The sequence below is a fragment of the Rhea americana genome, unplaced genomic scaffold (genome assembly GCF_003343005.1).
Source record: "Rhea americana isolate MKP2758 unplaced genomic scaffold, rheAme1 scaffold_1, whole genome shotgun sequence".
Lineage (NCBI taxonomy): Eukaryota > Metazoa > Chordata > Aves > Rheiformes > Rheidae > Rhea > Rhea americana.
In genome coordinates, this window is record NW_028185038.1 from 18225695 (window position 1) to 18247370 (window position 21676).

General features: G+C 42.3%; 1 protein-coding gene across 1 annotated transcript in view; it reads left to right on the forward strand.

The window, feature by feature from the left end:
• Window positions 1–21676, forward strand: part of EXOC4 (exocyst complex component 4) — a 370959-nt gene that overhangs the window by 164564 nt on the left and 184719 nt on the right. The window contains exon 10 of the mRNA XM_085299740.1: window positions 3083–3179. Within this exon, the coding sequence (XP_085155866.1) occupies window positions 3083–3179 (97 nt within the window). The remainder of the gene's footprint in view (window positions 1–3082; window positions 3180–21676) is intronic.

The following is a 21676-nucleotide window of genomic DNA, read 5'->3' on the forward strand; positions in this document are numbered from 1 at the left end:
AAGCCATCGTAAGCTCTCTCTTGCTCCAGTTTGAGCTTTTCTCCACTTGGTATCATTGCAAACTACTGCACTGGGCATTGCGGTCGATGGCAGCATTGGTTGGCCGTGCACGGCTGCGTGCAGCGTAGCTGTGCTTAATGTCAAGTGAAAGCAGCTTAGCTGAGGAACCATAAACGCACAAGAGCAGCACCAAGAGATGTAAAGGCTATAGATTGCATGTTGCTGAGATCAGCAACAACTGTTGCTGCATTATGGTGGTGTTGGGTATCGTTGGGAATAAGCGCATTTTTCACGAAAAGATACTTTGCTGCAAACAGAATCACTTTTCCTTGTAGTTTCTACCTACATGCAAAGCATTTGTTATTATTAATTGAAAGCTAAGAGCCAAGAAGGTGCAAAAAAGCATATTTTTTTCTCGTAGTGCTGGTGTTCTGTTCTTCCCAAGTCTTGCATAATGTAGTCGAGATGATGAGACAGATTGTTTTATTCCTTGCACTGGAGTTCAACCCAGTCGATAATATTGATTAGTGCAGGGTGACTTGGTGTAGCAAGAATAACACCCTTCCGTAATTTGAGCCCGTATTTCCCCGTTCATGCCTCAGTGGTTCATGCTTGAATGAATTCTTGAATAAGTCAATCACTGACAGACCTCACTGGAAATTGCGGGGTATGACATTAATAGGGGAAATGAATAATTTTGTTTTCCTAGAAGTTGTGCCTCTTCTTTTCTTTCCACATTTGAATTTTGTCACACTGTGGCATTTTAAACTTGAACTGAAATTCCTAAATTTCTGTTTTTTTTTTTTTTAAGGGTGACCTCTTTCTCATTACAGTCAGTAAAGATTTATAAACTCTGTCCCCAACTATTTCTTTGAACATTGTGAATTCTTTTGTTAGTATAGAAAGTATGAAAAAGCTCGCTGTCCCAATTACACATTTGGCAGATAGCATAGGTGCAAACATCCGTAGTTTGCATGGGTAGTTCCTCTCTAACCACCCTCTGAATCCAAACATCTATAGTGGTCTTGTAACAGGTGAGCAAAATGTATTTGCTAATGTGTCAGCTTGTGGACAGCTTCAGGTGTGCAAGATTCAGTGTCCTGACCGATCCTTGGACTTTGCTGTGGGGTTGCAAACAGGAGGGCCAACAAGATTAAGCAAGAGCTTTTTTAATTGATTTGTTGCAGATAATGACCAAAGACTATAAACTTCACTTTGGAAAGAAGGTTGGAGTCACTTACTCATTGCTTCTGATCCTCCTTTCACTCTTTCCAGTTCAAAGGCGTTCTCCTTATTTCAAAGCAGGCAGTTGTCAGGGTCAAAAAGTTCAATGATCTGTTGATGATGTTTTGCTTTCAAGTTCTTTGTCACTTCCTTGCCTATAAAGCTATTTTAATAATGTGATTAGGTCCTGTATGTATTATTATTCAGTTGTTAGTGGAGAGTTCACATGCAAAGCAAAAATGACTTAACCATTGAGACACAGTTCTTGTCCAAGTTCATATTTTTATTTATAACTCCTTCCCAAAAAGTTGATATGGTTAACTGTCAGGTAGTGCAAGCAGAAAGATGGTCTGTGACTGTGACCAAGTGTACAGGGGTGTTATGTGCTGAATTGCTGCTGATTTCAAAATCAGAATTTTTTTTTTTGATGCTTTTACTTGCTTAAGTGAGCAGACTGGCCTGTTCTCCCAAAGACATTTTCTTCTGGAAGGGTAACGTGGTCATAGAATCACAGAATGATTGAGGTTGGAAGCGACCTGTGGAAATCATCTAGTCCAACCCCCCTGCTCAAGCAGGGTCACCCAGAGCACGTTAGAAAGGATCGTGTCCACGTGGATTTTGAACATCTCCAGAGAAGGAGACTCCACAGCCTCTCTGGGCAACCTGTATCAGCGCAGGTCTCTGCTGGTATTAGGAAATATAAGGGCTTCAGGAAATTGAGATGTAGACTATTTACCTTCCCCCCTTTTTTCTGTCTCAATACCTTAGCAGAAACTAATGCATTAGCTTTGGTTCAGATATAACGACATGAAGGAGCATTTCAAGTCTTGCAGTCTAGGCCTGAAGTCTCTACAATGTGCTGTCAATGTTTGTGTTTGACTTCCCGTGAGTGTGCCCAACTCAACCAGGTTATTTTTCCTGCAGCTGAGAAAGTTTGTGTTTGTGTGGAACCGTAACTCAGGCAGCTGCTACTTCTGCTGTGGAAGTACAGCGGTCAATGGGGGAGGTGGACTCTACGAGATCTAATGGTGTTAAATACAATAAAAAAGAACTTAAAACAACACGCGACTCGCAATTAAAGAGAAATGGGCTTCCGAGGAACCAAAGGGTAGCACCATCTGTTAGAGGCGCAGGAGACTTCCCTGCAGTGAGCCTCTGTGAACCACTATTCTTCAGACCCTTTCCAAGCATTGTGTATGTAAAAATAAGTATTATCCACATTGAGAAGACCTTGTCTTTCAGCTTGTCCGATAGACATCCTTGGGCTTTTGAGAAAGGATGATTAAGCATGCACATGTGAAAATTAAGAGCCATGGGCTCAGTTTTGTGCTCTTCCAAGGGCTGTTAAAGTCAGTTTAGTGTCATGCTGGACATCGTCATCTGTTGGTGGATTGGTGCTCTGAAGAACTGTGAAGTTCAAGTCTCTTAATGATGCCTGGGCATCTCACATCTGTGTGGTGGGTGTCACGTTGGCACTTCATAGATAGTAAACTGAACCTTGGACCAATTCAGAAATTTGTTTGATTCAACTAAAAAATTCTTCTGCAACCCAAACTAGGTCCTGTACCCTAGGAGGTCTTCACTTAATCTGCTTAATCAGTCTTTCCACAATATTGTTGCAGACTATGGAAAGAGGAACCTGAAGTAGCATAAATATTATCTATAATGTTCCTGCTACATTAGGAAAGCTTCCTTGGAGCAGCAAGAGGACAAAGGTTATATCTTCAGGTTAATTACTGATCTTTCACCAAGAATGAAGCATTTACAGACAGACTGAAATGTTTAATTATCACTTATTATCTAAAAATCAATGGATGTTCAGGTTTTATTAGACAGTTTGTTTTATATTCTTTTCAAGGAGGACCAGATGATAATTTAATTGAAGGCGGCGGATCCAAGTTCGTCTGCAAACCAGGAGCCAGAAATATTACAATCATCTTTCATCCGCTGCTCAGGTAAGGCTTCTTCCATATTTCTCTAAATGCAAATAATTGGAAGTAACCTACTTTATTAGTGGGTTCATTGCTGCTTCTGAGATAGCATCTCATAGCAGGGTGTGTGCACGCCTGTATTTTTAGTCTTGCTGTAAAATTGCTCTTCACGTGCATAAAAACAAATCATTAGCAGAGCCTGCCGTGGGTGCTCGTCTCATCTTTTTCAAAACTCGCTAGCGCCCCAGGTGGGACTGCTTGCCTACCTGACCCCTCTTCCTTGAACGATGCAATTTATTATTGACCCAAGGTGGGAAAAGTTCAGTTGCTGTCTGTCACAAATTAGTTGTTGCTAACAGTCCATTATAGAAGAAGTCAGAAAGATGCTTTATGAACGGCAAGGTAAGTTTTCTGGTAAACAAGTTTGGGTTTTGGATAGCAAATCAAGTCCCTCATCAAATGTGCCGTGCCGGTTTTTGAAATGGTACAAATTCACAGGTCACCAAGGACTGCTTGAATTTTTCTCTCACCAAGACATTCATCTCAGTGATCTTGCTCTTCGCCCATCTGCCAGTTCATTCATCAAAGTTAACTTTGTGAAGTCATTATACCAGGGATTTGAGTAACTAGAGCATGTGTTGTCGGGGCATATTAAGATTTGTCTTGTTCTCTCAGATACTTCTTTGCAAAAAGGCTATGTACACCATACGCCCTTCATGTATTGCATGATGCCCAGAATAAATTGGATAATTTCATAACCACGTTTTGTTTTATCCCCAATCTATTTTAAAATGAAAGCAATGTTGAAAACGAATGTATAAGCTGCATTGGTTTTGGAAGGAAGTTTCTCTGCTCGTTTAATGAAGTAAGATAATAATTACTTTGAAAATAAAATTGCAAAAATATTAACTTGCCAGAGCATAGTTTATAGATTTCTGCCATTTTATTATGAGAAGAGGAGGAGGGTGGTTAGGATGCAGTTTGCTATACAAGGTAATCCTGTGATACGGATGTCGGTCTATTCATCTTTAATGACTTTACAGGCAGATGTAAACGGATGGGGCTATGGGGCTGCTGTTATTTTTATTGATGAGATGCTTTATATTGATTTAAGGATTGGTGAAAATACTTCCGTTCTCTCTGTTCACTTTCCTACTTTGTTCTTTTTTCCTTCCTCCTTTTCCCATCAGAGTCAGACACGGGTACTGTTTTAAATAGCAGTTTTCACAAGCACTTGAATTTCATTACCAGCTTGGAAGGTAGGCAGTGCAAATCATTTGTTTCATAAAAAATCATTGCGTCAAGATGAAGACATCTGAGTACCATGTATTTTTTACACCAGCTATCTTAACTTGCTTACATCCTTCCTTCCTACCATCAATAACGGCTTGAAGAGAAAGAAAGTCTTTTATGACCTGGCTTGCCCCCCTTTTTTTTTCCACTCTGGAGTGAGGTGAGTTTGGATATAGGTGAAAACTGTAATTAAAAAATAAATAAATAAACATGATGTTACGTGCTGTAATGATCAGCAGGATAATGTTTTGCAAGAGTCCTGGCTGTCGTAATTTTAACTCGCAATCCTAAACTTTGGCCTGCATCTGAAAGCATTTTTGCCGCTGCTGTAAATCAGTGCTGTCCTAGTCGGAGTGGAACCAGTTTGCCGGATCCTTACTGGGCTGCGTTTCTTTGGGGCTGAAAAAAAAAGCAAAAAAGAAAAGATCCCTGCAGGGAATCATGTTGATGCCGGGAGCCAAAAGCAGCGATGTGTCCTATCAGCAAATGACCTAACCTACTGGCTCTTGCTCAGATTACCCGTACGATGCTGGCCGTGGTGGGAAAATGCTGAATACGGTGGTTTTTGTAAAATTTTAGCATTTAAGATATTTTCTAGTGTGTCCTCTGATGTCCACGTTGCTTTTCGGTTGGATCTTTAGCCCCCTTTTCTAGCCTTTATTGCCTGAAGCGTGGAGCCCTCTGGGAAGTAGCTGCTGCAGAGGTATGAAGTTCTCACTTGCTTTATTTTCCATTTGTTGGCAGGGCTCGTCTCAGTCATCTTACGTCAATGTTGCACGTAGAGGCTGAGCATTAATCTCTCTTGAATTCAACATGATCAGTATTTTATTTAGAAGGGTTTCCCCCCCCCCCAGTTTTTTGGTCAACTCCATGTAAATATGTTGGCGGAGAAGTTTTAGCGCTGTACGGGCTAGCTGATTTTATTGGAAACTTGAATGCTTCTGGAAGTATTAAGCTATCCGAGTCATTGCCAAACCCGAGACTGTTATGATCGTTTAAAACCTGAGCATCGTATTTAGTGGTGGCTTTCAAATGTAATTCAGCACAGTGATGCTCTGTGGAGGGTCGCAAGCAGACTGGCTCGTGTTCATCAGCATGAATTTATCTCTTTTTGGACCACTGGTTTCAAACGTGTCATCCTCTATTGCACTAGAGGGTTGCAAAATCAGAGTTAACGGTTTACTGCTTGTAATAGTTTGTTTATTTGTTTATTTATTTATTGCCTACATCCTGGGCTCTGGAAGGTTGATCTTTTGTTCTGTTATTTCCATCTCGAGATGCAGTGTGGACCCAGAACCTGGGGTCAGCAGGCTTTCGGGGACTCCTACGTTAGCCCCAGTATCGCCAGTAATAAGAGTTAATTCAGAGATGGACTTGACTTTAGGGCTTTCCCGAGCGCGTCCAACCAGAGCAATTTTGGTAACGGTGTACGAAAACAAAGAAAATGAAGTTTGTCCTTTAACGCTATCAACTCTGCAGACCTCCAGAAGCAACGAGAGCGAGTATCTGTCAGCTGGCTTTTAGCAGCAATGTTTGTGAACGTACTTAAGGGAGAACTGGCTTAGGAGGAAGGTACCATTTTTCCTTAGTTACTTATCAGAGTCGCATTTAAAGCTGCAATTAATAAATCTTTACTACATCGCGCATGCAGTTAAGCGAACGACGGCTTTTTGGAAGGTGGGTGGGTTTTTTCCCGGAAAGGTACCCCCAGGAAAACTAATTGCATTTACAAACTGATGAGGAATAGATCTCCCTGAATTACGTATCGCCTCCTTCGTCCGCGGCCGCTTGCTGCGGGAAGGCGCCGGGCCGCGCGGCTCGCGCCGGAGCCCCGGACGACGCTTGCCGTGACGCTTGCTCGGCGGCGCGGAGGTTGGTTCTCGTTTCTTTGTTTCAGCTGGTATTCGAAGAAGGCGCTTTGGCTCTGCGGGGGTGAAGGGTGCGAAGGGATCCGCTCGTGCATACCGGCTGCGCTTCGTTAGGATCAAGCCACAATTAAAAGGGCCGCAGGAGAGAGCAGAAAAGAAAACAAATAATCACGTCAAGCCTCTATTTAATCCTGGCTCTGCCAAGCTGAAGGGTGCTGCATGGCGAATTTAAATCCTCTTTGGATGTTTAAAATGTTGCGAGGGCTCAACAAAGTCGCTAAAAGGATCCGGGCGCTCGATTGCAGTAGAGCAGCCAAATCCTTTGGTCTTCACGAGGCCAAACTCTCCTCTTCGGAAAGAGCTCGCAAATGCGTGCCTCTAACTGACACAAACCCGCAGCTAATCAAGAAGCTCTACCGCCCTGATAAGCCCTTTTATTAGTATAGTATTGGTGCAGCTCTGATAAGCAATTTGTTTTTAAATTACGCTGTAATATCATGTAGTTCTGTGCTGTAAAATTAATATTTAACATACAGAAAGTAATATTTTGGAAGCAAAAGGAGTGTGCAAATCAGATTAGCTTTTCTTCATATGTAGCGTATTTGCAGCGCGTTAGATGGTACAATATGGAATTTTGTCTGCCAAAGGGCAGTACAGTATTATTGAAGAGATGGAAGAAGTCAAACCATCTTATGGCCCAAATAAAAAGGTGCGAGCTGTTGTTCTTAGCTTTTTGAAATCCAACTGAAAATGTTTGGTTTTAGAGAAGTGAATTAAACCAACTCAAGCGAGGAGATGGAGCTTTTTAAAATGTTATTGACTGTTTAAAATTTATACTTCAGATTGAAAAATATTCAGAGGATAAGAGGTTAAGTTAAAATCAGATTTAAGTCTGAGCTGTTATTGTGTACACAGGAAACCATTATTTGCCAAGTTTTAACGTTAGTGACCCCTTAAATATATACCCGTCTGTATTCCAGGAACGTTATTTCTTAAGTCTTATCATCGAAGTCTTCGGTTTCTTAAGTCTAAACCTTAAGCCTTATGTTCAAAGAGAGCGGAAAAACGTATCACGGAGTTGATCCAAACCTTGCTCCTGCAGGGGCCCCCGGCGGCTCCCGTCGCGGCGAAGGGCGTTTGGTTCTCCTTGCCTTGCCACCGGCCCCCTCCGTGTCCCCGTCTTTTAGCCCGCGATCGTTACCGCTCCTTCCTGCGCGCCACGGGCGCTCGCCGCAGCTTTTCGGACCCTGGCCCCTTCCTTCACTTGGCCTCTATCGCAACAAAATCCGCTGGGAGCAATTTGGCAGCCGCCTACTGCGTCTTCCTCCCGCGGGTTTAATGAGCGTTTGGAAGATGCTTGGGTGACGAGTCCCTCGCCGGTGCCGTTTAGTACTTTCTACCTGTCAACAGCGGGAGTGAATGTTTCTTGCAAAGATGACAGTTTATAAAAACCTGAAGGTAAGGCTGTTCGTTTGCTGTGACGGAAAATAAAGCAGCCCCTCGGCCCCCACCTGCCACGCGAGCAAAACCTCCTCTCCAGCAAACCCTGCCTAACGCGCAGTGCGTTGATTTTATGTTGTCTGCTGGCGAGCGCGCTTCAGCCCGTCAGTCGAGTCGCGAGTTTTCAAACGTGCTTCATCCGTGCGGGGAAGCGACAGCCCGGCGCAGGTTTTGCATCTCCCCAGCTCTGCCTCTCCTCCAGGTGAAATGCAAGCTGAAGGAACGTAGCAGTGTTGGCGTTTGCAGAGACTTAGACCGGATGGATGGGAACAGCCTTAATTCAATTCCATAACAATCATTTCTCAATGGTGCTGTGTTCATCAAGCAAAAGAAAAAAAAAAGGAGTTTTAGTTGATTTCTTAATGGGAGCATCATGTAAGTTCTTCTCTAGGACTTAACTCGCATTCTCATGGAGTAATATTGAAGTCGCCCACATATTGCTGAACACTATTTTTATTATGTTGTAAGTAGAGATTTACGACAGTTTAATTGTATGAGTTTTCAGGGATTTGTTTATGCCTTTCAAAGAGACCACGCTCGATTGGATATGCCCAAGAGTAGCGTACCAACAGCAGATCTCAAGAGGCACCAGCCGTCCTGGCGCAGATCTGTTCTGCTGCCTTGCGCCCAAAGAGAGGCAGCAAATCTGAGTTCAGAAACATGCAGAACCTGCTGATTTTGTACTGTGGTGTGAATAATCATGGGATTTTCTCCTACTGGAGAAGCTGATGTTGGACTGGAAGAGGGCTCTCTCTGACTTCTCTAACTTATTGGGTGTTTTCAGCAGTATACTTTCTTGCAGGCTGTCTCTCTGTAGGAGACCTAAGCAGACCAGCCAACTTGTGATCTAAGAGACATGCTACTGTAGTAGAAAATGAAGCGTTTCAGATGTTGCATGCAGTTTTAACAGGGACTGAGTTGGAATTTGATGGTAGACCTTTCTTGTTCTTGAGTCTGCTTGTCATTTTGATACACTGTCAAAGAATCTCTTCCCAGCACTTCCTTGTTGACAGTCCGCAGATATTTCTTTCTGCAAGGATCACTTAAATCTTGTTATGTCTTTGCCATGTGTGGTATAAATTTTGGATTAAAAACACAATTGCGTAAAGCCAAGCTTAAGCTCAAAACAAACGTTTATCAGCTGGCTCTTCAACAGCATTGTTCAGATTAGCTCAGGCCAAGACAAGGCATGACAAGGTCTTCTATTACTAAGCTCAAACCTGGCAATAGCAATGACAACGCCATATTCCCTGTGCTATGCAAGGGTCCAAAAAAATCTGAGAAGTATTGACAAACTGGAGCAAATATCTGAGATGTCATAAGCCGTAGAATATCCTCCTATCTTTAGTGGAGGAGACACAGTGGCTCCCTGTCCTTCTGCAGTTGACCTATGTTAAGTTGTAGTAGTGAGCATGTAGTAGATCTTTCTACCAACGGGTTTTATTTTCCTGCATTGATTTTTAGAGACTCTTAAGGCCACATAGGTACTTAGGTAGAGCTGATTTATTTTTTCTGATATACAGCTTTTCATATTCTACTTCTCTCCATAGGTTGTCCTTGGATGCACTGCTAGTCTAGCTCTCTGAAACTCCTCCTGCTTTTGCTCTCATTCCTCTTAACAAAATTCATAGCTTTCGGTATGAGTTCTTGTTAATAGCTGAGGTTAAAAGTCACATGTTCACAGTTATAAACCTGTCTGTTCCAAGTACCCGCTAGAAACATGGAATTACTTTTATGAGTATTCTGATTTTTTTGTAGGTGGTGGTGATGATTAAGATGTAGAAGCTGCCCTTCCATGGGTTTTACAGATGCCAGCAAATCTTTGGAGCGCTTGTGAGAAGGAAAAGGATAAATTTGAGGAAATTCGGTTAGTGGCTTTTGTTCAAGACCTGGTAGTAGCCTCGGGTATTTCATTGGACCAAGCGCCCTTACTAAGAGTGCTTTCTTAACCATCAGCGAACTAGTCGATGCCTCTAAAGACAGCTCTACTAGCATGTTTTCCAGGCCTAAAAAGGTGCATTTTTAGAAATATAAGTGTCTGCTTTTCCTGAAGAGAATTCAGTATATCTGAAATTCCTTGACTTTCTTCATTTTTTAACTCTAACTCTGTTTCCAGGTAAAACTGTGTGTATTAGCTAGCACGCCCTTGCAGGATTCTAATGTTAGCTAGATGCTAACTTAAAATATTTTCTGTAAGTGCTCATGCATCATCTGCAGATTTGTTTGGCAAAATTAAAAACGGACCTAGGAGAAGGAGTTATTTTTTCTTTAATGCACTCAGCTCTCCGTAACAGCCGAGCAGGCGGTAGCAGTGACCAACCGATCTGCTTGCGGGTGCTTTACCCGGACGGACGAATGGATCGGATCAGATTATCCTACCGGGGACCTGCAAGGTGAGCCAGGGCTTGTGAAACGCACAGCTTATCTCGAAGGGAACTCGAGTCTTCCCTTGCATGAGCTCAAATTGACTGCGAATTATAAATCGCCCAATGGTGCCTTGTTAACAGGATAGGTGCAAGAATTTGATTAGAAGTGGTGAGTAACCGTCCTTCGTTATCAGAAGGTCGTTTTAGCACATTGCAGCTGAGACCGAAGGGAAAGAGCTGGTACAGGAGAAGCAGGAGCCAAGAATCATCATTTTTTCTCCCCTCTGCGATTGTGTATAAATCTCTTGTTTGGACTATTCCACTGAAATTTGTAGGTGTTATATGCATGATATTAGTGGTTAAATATGATTGAAATGTGTGTTGCATACATACATGTGTACAGATTTTCTTTATTCTTTCCTTTCTTTCACCTCTCTACCACTTGCAAACTTGACAGGGGAAAAAGTATTTAGTGAAGCTGGAAGAGGAGAGTGGATCCGTTCATTTAAGTGCAGAAGGGCTAAATCTTGGAATATTTTAGGAACCTGAGTTGCACACTGAGATCTACTTTTAATGCCTCTGCTGATGGGATGCTATGAAACTGTCCAAGTGCAAGGTGAGGTTCTTCCACACAGGAGTCATGGCATGGGGAGATGAATTCTCACAGGAGCTAAAATTTGTTTAAGTGTCACCAATTTTCATTTAAAATACAGTAGGTGCTAATCTGCTGTTGCTGCAAAAAAGAAAAAAAAAAAAAGATGAGCAAAGCAACAAAAAAAGCACTCATACAAGGCATAGCTGGCAGAAAGAGAAGAGGCTCCTCCATTGCTTTCCTTGTGGTGGAGAAGGGGAAGAACCTGACAGATTCTAGGTTCTTCGTGTGTATAAGGAGAACGTTCAGAAAATATTGTTAGTGAGGGTTTTATTAAGATTCTGAATATAATAGGGGAATTCCAAGGAAGAGATGTAGTGAGTAGTAAATGTTACTTGTAGTGTGAAGGTCCTGTGATGGTTCCCCTTGGTAGAGAACTGAAGTTCTCTTAGGGCTTGGTTGCTCGCGTCAGAGCTCTCTGCTTCGTGTTTAGCTAGACTGTTCTTGCTTGGTTTTTGCAAAACTATTGAAAACCTCTGTATGTGCAATTTAAAATTTTGCAATCTGGGGAGAGTCCAGCATTTTACAGCTGTCCTCCCAAATAGAGCACAAAGGTGGATTTTGATCCCCCCTGAGACAGTAACAAGAAAAAATGGAATTTCCAAAGTGTGCCGTTCCAGTCTTCAGTTTCAAAGAGCGAGCTTTTTAAAAAAATCTCAAATGCGTATTTCAATTATTACCATCTTTACTGTTTGTTGGACAGAGCTAAAAATACTGCTGTTGAAGTAGCCTCACCATTAAACTGCATTTTTTTGCATTCTGCTGAGTTTTGTTCATAGGAAATTACAATGCAAGACCCTTTGGTCTTTCTCTCTCTCTCTTTCGTTTTTTTTTTTTTTTTTTTTTTTTTTTTTTTTTTTTTTTTTTTTTTTTTTTTTTTTTTTTTTTTTTTTTTTTTTTTTCTTTTCTTTTTGGTTATTACTTTGGGTGCCAGGCTTTGGAAATACCAGCTCAATTAGCAGTTATTACATGTGGTGTCATACCACTTCTGTAGCTCCTTTTGTCTGGCTCCTGGAGCACTGTGGCACCGCGGGAGTGGTTTCAGGGGCACCAGATAAATGTTGCCACGAGGGGCAGATAAATCACTGTTGGGCTCTGATTGTACCTGTAAACGCTGAACAGCTCATGCAGCACTGTGCAAAATACAGCAGAATCCATTGGCTTCAAATGCTGAACGGTAATGTGGTAACTTAGTCTCGTTCAGCTGACTTTTTAAATTATTATATTATTTTGCATATTTATGTTTATTTTTATTATAATATTTTCATTATTGTCCTATTTTAAGAAATTTTTTGAGCTAGTGATTTGAGGTGCAACCCCCAACAAAATCAAATAGTGTCAAGCTTTAAACTGAAAAAAGCAGCAGGGAAAGGCAATTAATTCCTCTTCCCTGTCCTCTTATGTTTTCTAAGCAAACAAGCTTTAAATAAGCTCTTTTCCTCCCTTATCCTTCAGTTTTGACATTTGAAATAGAGTCAGGAAGGGCTGAATAGGAAAGAAAGAGAAGTTCACTGAACTAAAAGTTACATACCAATGACTTAATTCAGACTATACCTCAGTATTTAACATTTTTATTTGCAACTTAAAGTATTGTTCATTTGCTTGGCAGTTTAAAAATGCAGTTCTGAACAAATTCACGATTTTGCGAGTTTGTGATTTTCATCCCTCGGAGTCTTACTCCTAATTCCTTAAATGTTCTGAGTTTATTTTTATGCAATTTAAGTGTCTTCATGCGTTTTCCACTATTGGAAAAAGTTCAGTACGTGTTAGTTGGAGATGTTTCCTCACCCCTAAAGCAGCCTGCCGGCGTTATTTCCCCCCTTATTAGGGGGATGCAAGGACCTGGCTTTTGGATGAAGTAACAACATGCACAAGCAAGGCTGTGGCAGGACCTTTTTACAGCCTTGAGCAGCTCTAGAACTTGTTCTACTGAGCAGCAGACGTCACTGAGCCCCACCTTGGAGTTAGTTATGGAGTTTTTTGCTTTTTCTTTCTTTCTTTCTTTTTTTATATTTTTTTTTATTTTTCTTGAATTCCTTGAAATCCTTCCAGGTCGGTCTTTCTTGAGACCATGGCTGAGATCTGGAGAAGATGCTAGGGAGCGTCTTAGCCCAGAGCTGGCTCAGCCTCATCCCTTCTGGAGCTGATAGGACCAAATGGCAGCAGTCCGAGTCCATAGCTGACACCATTTCAACAGCTTGATCTCCGCTTCCTTGTCTCTAAACTGTCGATAACACTTACTCCATGTATGATTTGAGTAGTTTATCATCTGTAGAGGAAGAACCCCATCAGCTAACTGTGCTGTCTAGGTTGCTGGTTTGTGGTAGAGGTTTTTATCGCTGGTGAAGTGCTTCTGCTTTCAGGGGTAGGGCATGATTGGGAGAGTCCAAAGTTGTGGACTTTCTAGCAAAGCAGACCCCAGTGAATCACAGCTTTTCTAAATGCTGTGGAGGTTAATTAGAGTATTTGGACGCTGGTAAATGGTTCTGTTCCCAGAGAAAATCTGGATAGTGAAATATCACTGCAGTTGAATTTGTGGAAGAAATGGACCTTTAATTCTTGCTCGTGATGGCAGCAGCTCGAGGTTTCAGGAGCTAAATAGGACCTCTTAAGTGCATTGTCTTCGTTCTATTTGCAGCTTCAGGTTGGCGGGTTTCTGCTTTTTTGTTTTCTTCCCATGGAAACACTGAAACAAATGTGACAAAATAGAGGAAGCTAAAAGCTTTGCTTTTTCAATCTTCATAGTGACTTAAGAGACAATCCCTGTAGTAGCACTTAAAACTAATGGAATGGTGGCACCTTGGCCCCTAAATGATGCCGTAATGCCTGGGAACGGGAAAGCACATCTTTTTATTAAGACTTTATATTGGCTGCCTCCAAGGGCTTCTTACGGAGTAAAAAGATGGCAGAGAAAGGAAGGGTTAGTGGTGCTGCATACGCTGTAAAATGCAACGGTGATCAGATACGGACTGAGGCTCTCAGTGGCTGTAATCATTTCTCATGACTTTTTTCAGTAATCCCATTATCTCTGCAGTAAGAGAGCGTTTTCAAAGTATATGTAAAAAATAAAAAATCCAAATGCTTACACTTCGCAAGGTTTAATGCCATTGCTGAAGCACGTGTAGATCCCTCAGAAATTGCTTGTTAGTTGGTCTTGGGATACCTGGTCTTGCACCTTCCTAACCGTTCTGAATGGAAAGGAAGCACTGAGGCCTTCTAGAAATAACACTAAATATGATGAGAACAGAGTGAGATTCAGCCAAGTGTCAGATTTGGTTCTCTTCTAATAGATCGCCGGAGCTCAGAGGAAAAAAAAAATCACCTATCTGCTTTCTGATGAAGATGAGCGACGGCAATTGGAGAGAACCGTGGCCTCGTCGATGTCCGGGCGGTAGATAAATCACAGCACAGAAAATCAAAACTGCTGCACCGAGTAGGAAAGTTTCAATTCTCTGCGCTTTTGTAACACTGGAGGGACGAAATACAACCATCCTATTTTGCTTTATCCTCACAAAAGGTGGAGAAGAGCCTTCAGCCTGGGATCGTTTTTCACGGCATTGTACAGGAACGTGCGGTTTGTCACTGCAATTCATTCCTCGTTGCAAAAATCATCCCCTTTGGTGCAGACGGCGTAATTGATTTTTAACGAAAGGCATTCACTCCGAGGTCAGCCTGGGCACAAATCGTTAATCTGAATCAAAAGCAAAATTGCTGTTAAAAAGTAAGGCCTTGATAAGAATTAGTTATTTGCAAAGAATAACTAGGTTGTTAGTTGCTATAGTTTCTTAATGTGGGTATTTCTCTCTCTCCCTCACACATGTCCTATTTGTGCAATGTTCTTCTGCCTCTATCATAAATTATTGCTTTATCTCCTTCCCAGACAGCATTCTTCCCAATCCCTCAAGACCCTTTGAGTATTTGGCGTTATTTTTTGTTCCTCCTTCATCCAGGTCAATCTTTCTTCTATGTGAGAGGTGCCAAACCCATTGCCCATATGCTCCAGCCCGGCTAATGAAACAGCTCATCCAACCTCAAGGCTCAGCTGCTGCGGTCCCAGCCGATCCCTTCTCTGTGCCCTAACCAGAAGCATTTAGCATGTAGCTCGGTGCGCGTGTTGCCACGTGAAGGGTTGGGGCTTCCGCTTCAGCCGTGCGAAACGCTCGGTTTTGGCGACGCAGCGGGAAGGGATCTGTTCCCGAATAGCTTCCCGAAGAAAACGCTTGGCACCTCCTCCATATTCAAAAATAAATAGAAGTTGTCAAGGAGCGAGGGCTATTGTTGGAGGAAGTAAAATGGGGATTTATTCTCAGTTTTGGATACGCCCAGGCCAATAGCTAAGTGTTTTTCTCTGCTTAGTTTGATGAAAGGCGATAATGGATTTAATTGCTGGTTGTCATTTGTAATGCAGTGTATGCAGTATTTGAGTTATTTTGATAATGTGTTGTAATTACCTACCGTCAAGCGCTTTACAATGGTAGAAACATGATCTCTGAAGTAACGTAGCTAAGTTCTTTGAATTGAAGGCAATAGCTATTGAGAGTACAGTATCATTTTAAAACATCAATCAAGTCAGTGAGATAAACAAAATTCTTTTCATGAATTTTTCCTGTGCCTTTAAACCTTCCCAAAATCTTGACAGAATAAGCAGGATGTCTGAAAGGCAAATAAATAAAAACTGTTTTGGAGTTTTGCGCACACACCCGCGGTCTGAAAAGTGATGTGCGTCGTGCGTAAAGCTCCATCAGAAAGCCGCGTAGCGCTTAAACCTAACGGGACGGCTGTTCGTTTGAGCCATGCTGCCCTATCAGCCAGGACAGAAAGAAGCTCCTGGATAGCCCTGTCCCTAATTCGACGTGAGAAACGGTCGTGCTGCGGTTGGTAGCTGGGGTGAAGCTTTTCAAAGGCAGAGGTCCCAGCTGGCCTGGACCTTATCCACGCTCACAAATGAGCCAACAGATGCAAACCAACCACCTGAGGTCAAGCTACCGGATTCGTACACGAGTTACTTTGGTTCTGCACCTAGTCTGGCCAGGAAAAGAGGAGCGAGAGAAGTCTGAAGTCTAAGGGAAAGACGCGTGGCTCCCCATGACCTTCACCTCCTGTTGCAATTTTGGTGCAGAACGCTCAAATTCCTGAAGCTGTGCAGTCAGCTAAAGTGAGGTTCGATAAAACCGTGTGCTGCGGTCCCGGAACTCCTGCAGAAATCGGTTTATGGTTCGTAGCCATACTGCAGAGTTGTCAGGATTAACACGGGTGAACTGTCACCTTTTCAAGTTCTTTCCGTTCTCGGTGTTGCAAACCCTAATATAAAACAGAGGTATCCCTCTAGGTTAGTCCAACTCCACACCCGTTCAGATATGAAATCTATTCGGGTAATGAAGCATCAAATGGAAGATTCAAACAGCATGTGTATATTGTATAATTTTAGTGTACCTCTTGATTAAGAGATTTAAGTTAATTAAAATAGTGAGCATCTTTTTCTCCGCAGGGAAGCGGATGTTCGCCTGTAGTCTCGTGACGGGGTTCGTGTCACTGCAAACCTGTGAAATTATGACCCAGTTTTTCCACTAGCCCATGGCATTTGAGAAATGATCGTTCCTCTAATTTAACACATTGCCAAAAAGGAGATAAAAAGACCAACAGTGTGATGATAATGACTTTTTCTCTTCATATGAAAAGATGTAAAATCTTTCTTATAATTCTTTTAAATTTGTGAACCTCATGTAGATCTTGTCAGAGACTTATCTCATGTTCTTTGGTCGGCCTACTGAATTATAAAGGCAATTTTAAATATATCGTTTTCCTCTCCTTTTTGTACAAAATCAAACTGGGATAACCAGGGTTGACAGAAGATTTTTACAGAGCCTAAAAGGCGTAAATCCCTCTCCAGATGGGATTAGCGTCAGGCACAAAGAACTTGGCTTGGGGAGAGGAGGACGTCAGCATCGCTAACGGGCGTCTTTGAAGACTTCTGTGCGTCTAGTGGCAAGTTCCAGCAGCTCGACACGGGCAAAAAAGTCAAATTGTCAAAAGTCATTAGTGCCTGTCGCTTCATAGACCTTCACACTGGTGTTCCCTCTTTGGAACGATATTTTTTCTTCTTTTAGGAAGTAGGACAATCAGATGGTGTACGTAAACGGCTGAGATTTAACCCATTTGTTACTTTCCAGAAGTCTTTTACTCCACGTTGTCTCCTACAACGTGAAGATTTGACCTGTCCTTACAGGCAGCTCCTGTACAGGTATTTTGGTGGGTGGATTCTCCTTCCCTCTCTGACATAGCCGTTCTAGCAAATCCCCGCTGGAGCATGGCCAAAGGTACAGGTTTGCTTTTTCCATCATGACTTCTTCCATTTGAGGAACATATCGAGACTTCTCTGTAAAACTAATTCTTTCCCTGCTGGTGCATTTACTCCTCTGACATACAGAACCTTTCCAGTGAAACAAAAGTTTGGGAGAGAGACTTTTATATATCTATACAAAATATATATTCTGTTCCTTTCTCTGAGATGGATGCTGGGAGCCTTATTTAAACTGTTGTTTCAAGATTCACAGATACCAAGTGCTGCCCCTGCTTGAGGGTGTTGAAACTCTGGTTCATAGGGAGTTATTTTTGTAGACGATTTCTTTTGCAAATAGTCATGCAGAAATAGAAAGGTTTCTGCTTAGTTTATATACTCCAAGTCCCCAAGTTTTAAAGAACATATTAGTAATAGTTTGGTATTCTAATTAAATACCTAATTATGTTATGTAAAAGTACAGTCTTTGCCAACTTTAGCTGGCTCTTGCTCTGCTTATCTTTGCTGTTCACAACATTTAAAGCATGCTTGAATTCTTCCTTTTCTTGCATCTTGGGGATTTTTTGCCTTTTCTTTTCAGAAACTGACATATAACTTATTCTAAAAATAATTAAACTACTAGTACAATGCCATTTTTTGAAAGACACAAAACCAATAAGCGTCCCCTGAAGCAAAAGAAATGGAGGTGCGTTGAAAATTTGCAAGCGTACACAGGATAAGGAACCAGCCGGTTTTGCAAGTAGCTCGGTGGTTGGGGCCATGTAAGTAAGAGTTTTGGTATTGCAACTTTTGGTTTTGTAATTGTAGAGGTAGTACCACCTTGTAGAGACCAGACTGATCAGGGCTGGGGGGAAGCAGAACAAGAGCATGAAAATTGCCTTGGACTTGGCCTGGAGGTGCTTGCTTTTACGGTCCATCTTTTGACGTTTTTGATAGCCATGTCATTGCAATTTGGGGAGAAATTCCCACCTTGTGTGACAAGGTACCCCAGAGGGACCAGTTTTGTCACAGGCCGTTAATGTTCATCGTTATGAAGTGTAACGCGGCTGTCTTTTTCCTTTGTTGAGCTCTGTTAGAGATTTATCTGGGAGGGATACAGAGGAGGCCACGGGGTAGAGAAAGACGTGAAGATTCGAGCTCGGGGGTTGCCTCTGCTGCGTAACATCTTGCAACAGCTCTCGGCCCAGAAGCTTGCTTGAATTGTTGCAGGGATGGTGCAACCTTGGTGTCACTTTGGTTTGAATAGAAAATGTTTGGTTTTGGAAAATAGATGAAGCATTCATGCTCTAAGGGAGCCTGCTGGGGCAGGAGTTAGGGTTAGCTCATGCTCAAGTGCTCCCAATGCATGAGGCCAGGGATATGCTCAGGTGGTAACCTCAGGCCCTTGTGCTACCGCAGCTTCCCTGGGGTGCTGGCAGAGCTGGGCAGTGGTCCTCAGCTGGAAAACCGCTGCCTTTCACAATTCCCTCTGCTTCCATTTCAAGGCATGCTTATATATATATATATAGATACATATTTTTTCCCCTCCATTCAGCTGTTTGCTGCATGGCACTGTGTAGGCCAAAAAGGCCACCGCCACTTTTGATGTGTTGCTCTCCTTTGTTATGATTTCTGTGCCAAACTTTCACGCTTGCATGAAGGAAGCTATGAAACCTTTGAAATAAAACATTAGGATTATCAGATTTGTTTTATTGTAATACTAGTCACTGCAGGCACTAGGTGCTGGTAGAGCCTGTCTGCTCTATTTTTATGAATCTGCAGCAGGATGAATTAGGAAGACATGCACTGAACTCTTCCACCTTGTGGGAGACCTAAAATTTCTAATGAGTCTAATAACATTTACATCATCTGGAGATTTTGGGCGTTTTCGTACAGTGCACTCAGGTTATGTGGAAGTTATGGAGGGCTAACAGGAGGCAGCAATTCAGCAGTGTACTAATTGCTAGAGGAAGGAGCAGGGCATGCTTTCATCTTCTTCTGAATCTTGGTGCTGCTTGTTTGAGAGTCTTGATTCATAGGCCATTGATGGGTTACTAGAAGGTGCTGAGTTTATGTTAATGCAAGAATCAGAACAGCTTTTTCCTAAAGTCTTCATAGAGTTATACCATTACGTGTGCATTGCAACAGATCCTTTTGACAGTGTCACTGGCTTTCAAGGAACTTTTGAGGTCTCTGCAGAGTAGAAGGATGGTTGCAGTGAGAGCATCACCCAGCAGACGGAGAGCCCTGAGGTCCTCCTCCATTCCATTGCTGCCACAGAACCATAGCAGAAGACCAGCTCGGCAAGAGCAACTGCAAAAAGTTTGGTCTGAAGGTGAGAAGATATGAGGGGTGACCCTGGAACAGGTCTGTGGTTAGATTTGCCTAAATTTCACAGTTACATGGAAAAGGTAGATCTAAGGGCCATTTCTCTTCTCCCTATTCCCCTTGTGATTTTACTAGCCTTTCTAATGTTACAGCCTACAAAGTAAGACCCAGAGCTCAAATTCCATTCCTCTTTTTAGCTGATGGCTTGATCGTTGATGCTTTGAGGGTTTCTTATCCAATCCCCCATCAATTTTCAATTCTGTCGAGCTTTGCCTTTAAATACTATGCCAAGTTGGCAGAAAAAAAGAATTGTTGGTGTGTGGTGGATGCCATACTACACGCTACAAGGATGGAGAAAGGGGGACTGTTCAAACTCCTGGAAAGAGGAGATTAATTTAAATATTCTCAGAACATCCTTGTTCAGCCTAAGGAAGCAGGTGACTGTAACTTTGCAACATGGCTTTAATTAAATTTTTTTTAGCCAACATGTTCTTTTTAAACTTGCCTTCATAGTCAAAGCTCAATCGATAATAAAATCTGCACATTTTCCTTTGGTTTATGTACAACTATGGTGATGAATTTGCTCTTATATTGTATATCAAAAAGGTGGGAATATCTGTTCCCACAGTTAAATTCTGTATACCGATAAGTACAGTATGAATATGTTTTTCACCTTCTGAATTGCATAGGAAGCAGAGAGCACTGTCTGATTCTCTGCTTATTAAAACTAATGTCAGAAAGGACGTGACCTAATTATCTGATTTCCATTTTCCCTCTCTATGAAGTCTTTCAGGTTTGTGTGTTCTTTTTTTTTAATGTCATTCATCTTAGAATTTCCATAATTCCAGTCTTCACAGGAGACGACAAAGAAATATGGTGACATGCAAATAAAGTCTCCTAGGTAAAGAATCAAAGATCCATTCTCATGGCTCTACTGATACTGATAAACCTTAAGAAAACTTTGGTTAACCTCCGACTATGTCAGTCCCTGCGTTGACTGATTGTAACAGCTATTTAGCTTTTACTCACAAACTCTCATTCCAGTGCTTCCTTTGTTGCCTCAACTCAAAGTTGATGCTTATACTGCAAGGGCCAAAAATAAAGCTTTTTGATGGGCCTTTCTGCAAAGAGCTGGATATTGGAAGGCCAATGGTGTCCTGGGGTGCATTAGGAAGAGTGTTGCCAGCAGGTGGAGGGAGGTGATCCTGCCCCTCTACTCAGCCCTGGGGAGGCCTCATCTCGAGTCCTGTGTCCAGTTCTGGGCTCCCCAGGACAAGAGAGACATGGAGCTACTGGAGAGAGTCCAGCATAGGGCTACGAGGATGATCAGAGGGCTGGAGCACCTGCCCTACGAGGAACGGCTGCGAGAGCTGGGCCTGTTCAGCCTGGGGAAGAGAAGACTGAGGGGGGATCTGATCAACGTGTACAAGTACCTGAAGGGAGGGTGTCAAGGGGATGGGGACAGACTCTTTTCCGTTGTCCCATGTGACAGGACAAGAGGCAATGGGCAGAAATTGAAGCACAGGAAGTTCTGCCTGAACATGAGTGGGAATTTCTTCCCTGTGAGAGTGACGGAGCACTGGCACAGGTTGCGCAGAGAGGTTGTGGAGTCTCCTTCTCTGGAGACAGTCAAGGCCCGCCTGGAGGCAACCATGTCAACCATGCTGTAGGTGACCCTGCTTGAGCAGGGGTGTTGGACTAGATGATTTCCAGAGGTCCCTTCCAACCTTACTGATTCTATGATTCTATGATTACAGACTGAAATGTTAATTGTATGCAAAGAAGCCTTGAAAATGTCTAAGAATTTGTGGGAGACCTAAAATTTGTAATGAATCTAATAACATTTGCATCATCTGGAGGTTTTGCGTGTTTTCTTGCAGTGCACTGAGGTTATATGTAGTATAGTATGTACACAGTATAGTATGAAACATGCGTCTGCAGTGTTTATAAGGATCTGACTCTCTTCTCAGGCAACAAATTGCGTATTTATAAGCTCTTCAAAGGGGTAGTGCAGTAGACATCATGAAAAGAAATGGACATTCATCTTCAGTTTGATTACATCGTAGTACTTTCAACTTTCAATAAAATAGCAGTTTATTTATTACTTTTTATCCTTTTTTTGCTTTTCTTTCCTTTTTTTAACCATTGCCTGTGTTGTGTATCTAGTTCTAAGTGGCATATTAAGGTGGGGTGGACAATTTCCATTTCTGTTGGCTGCATTTCACAACAGTTCAGAA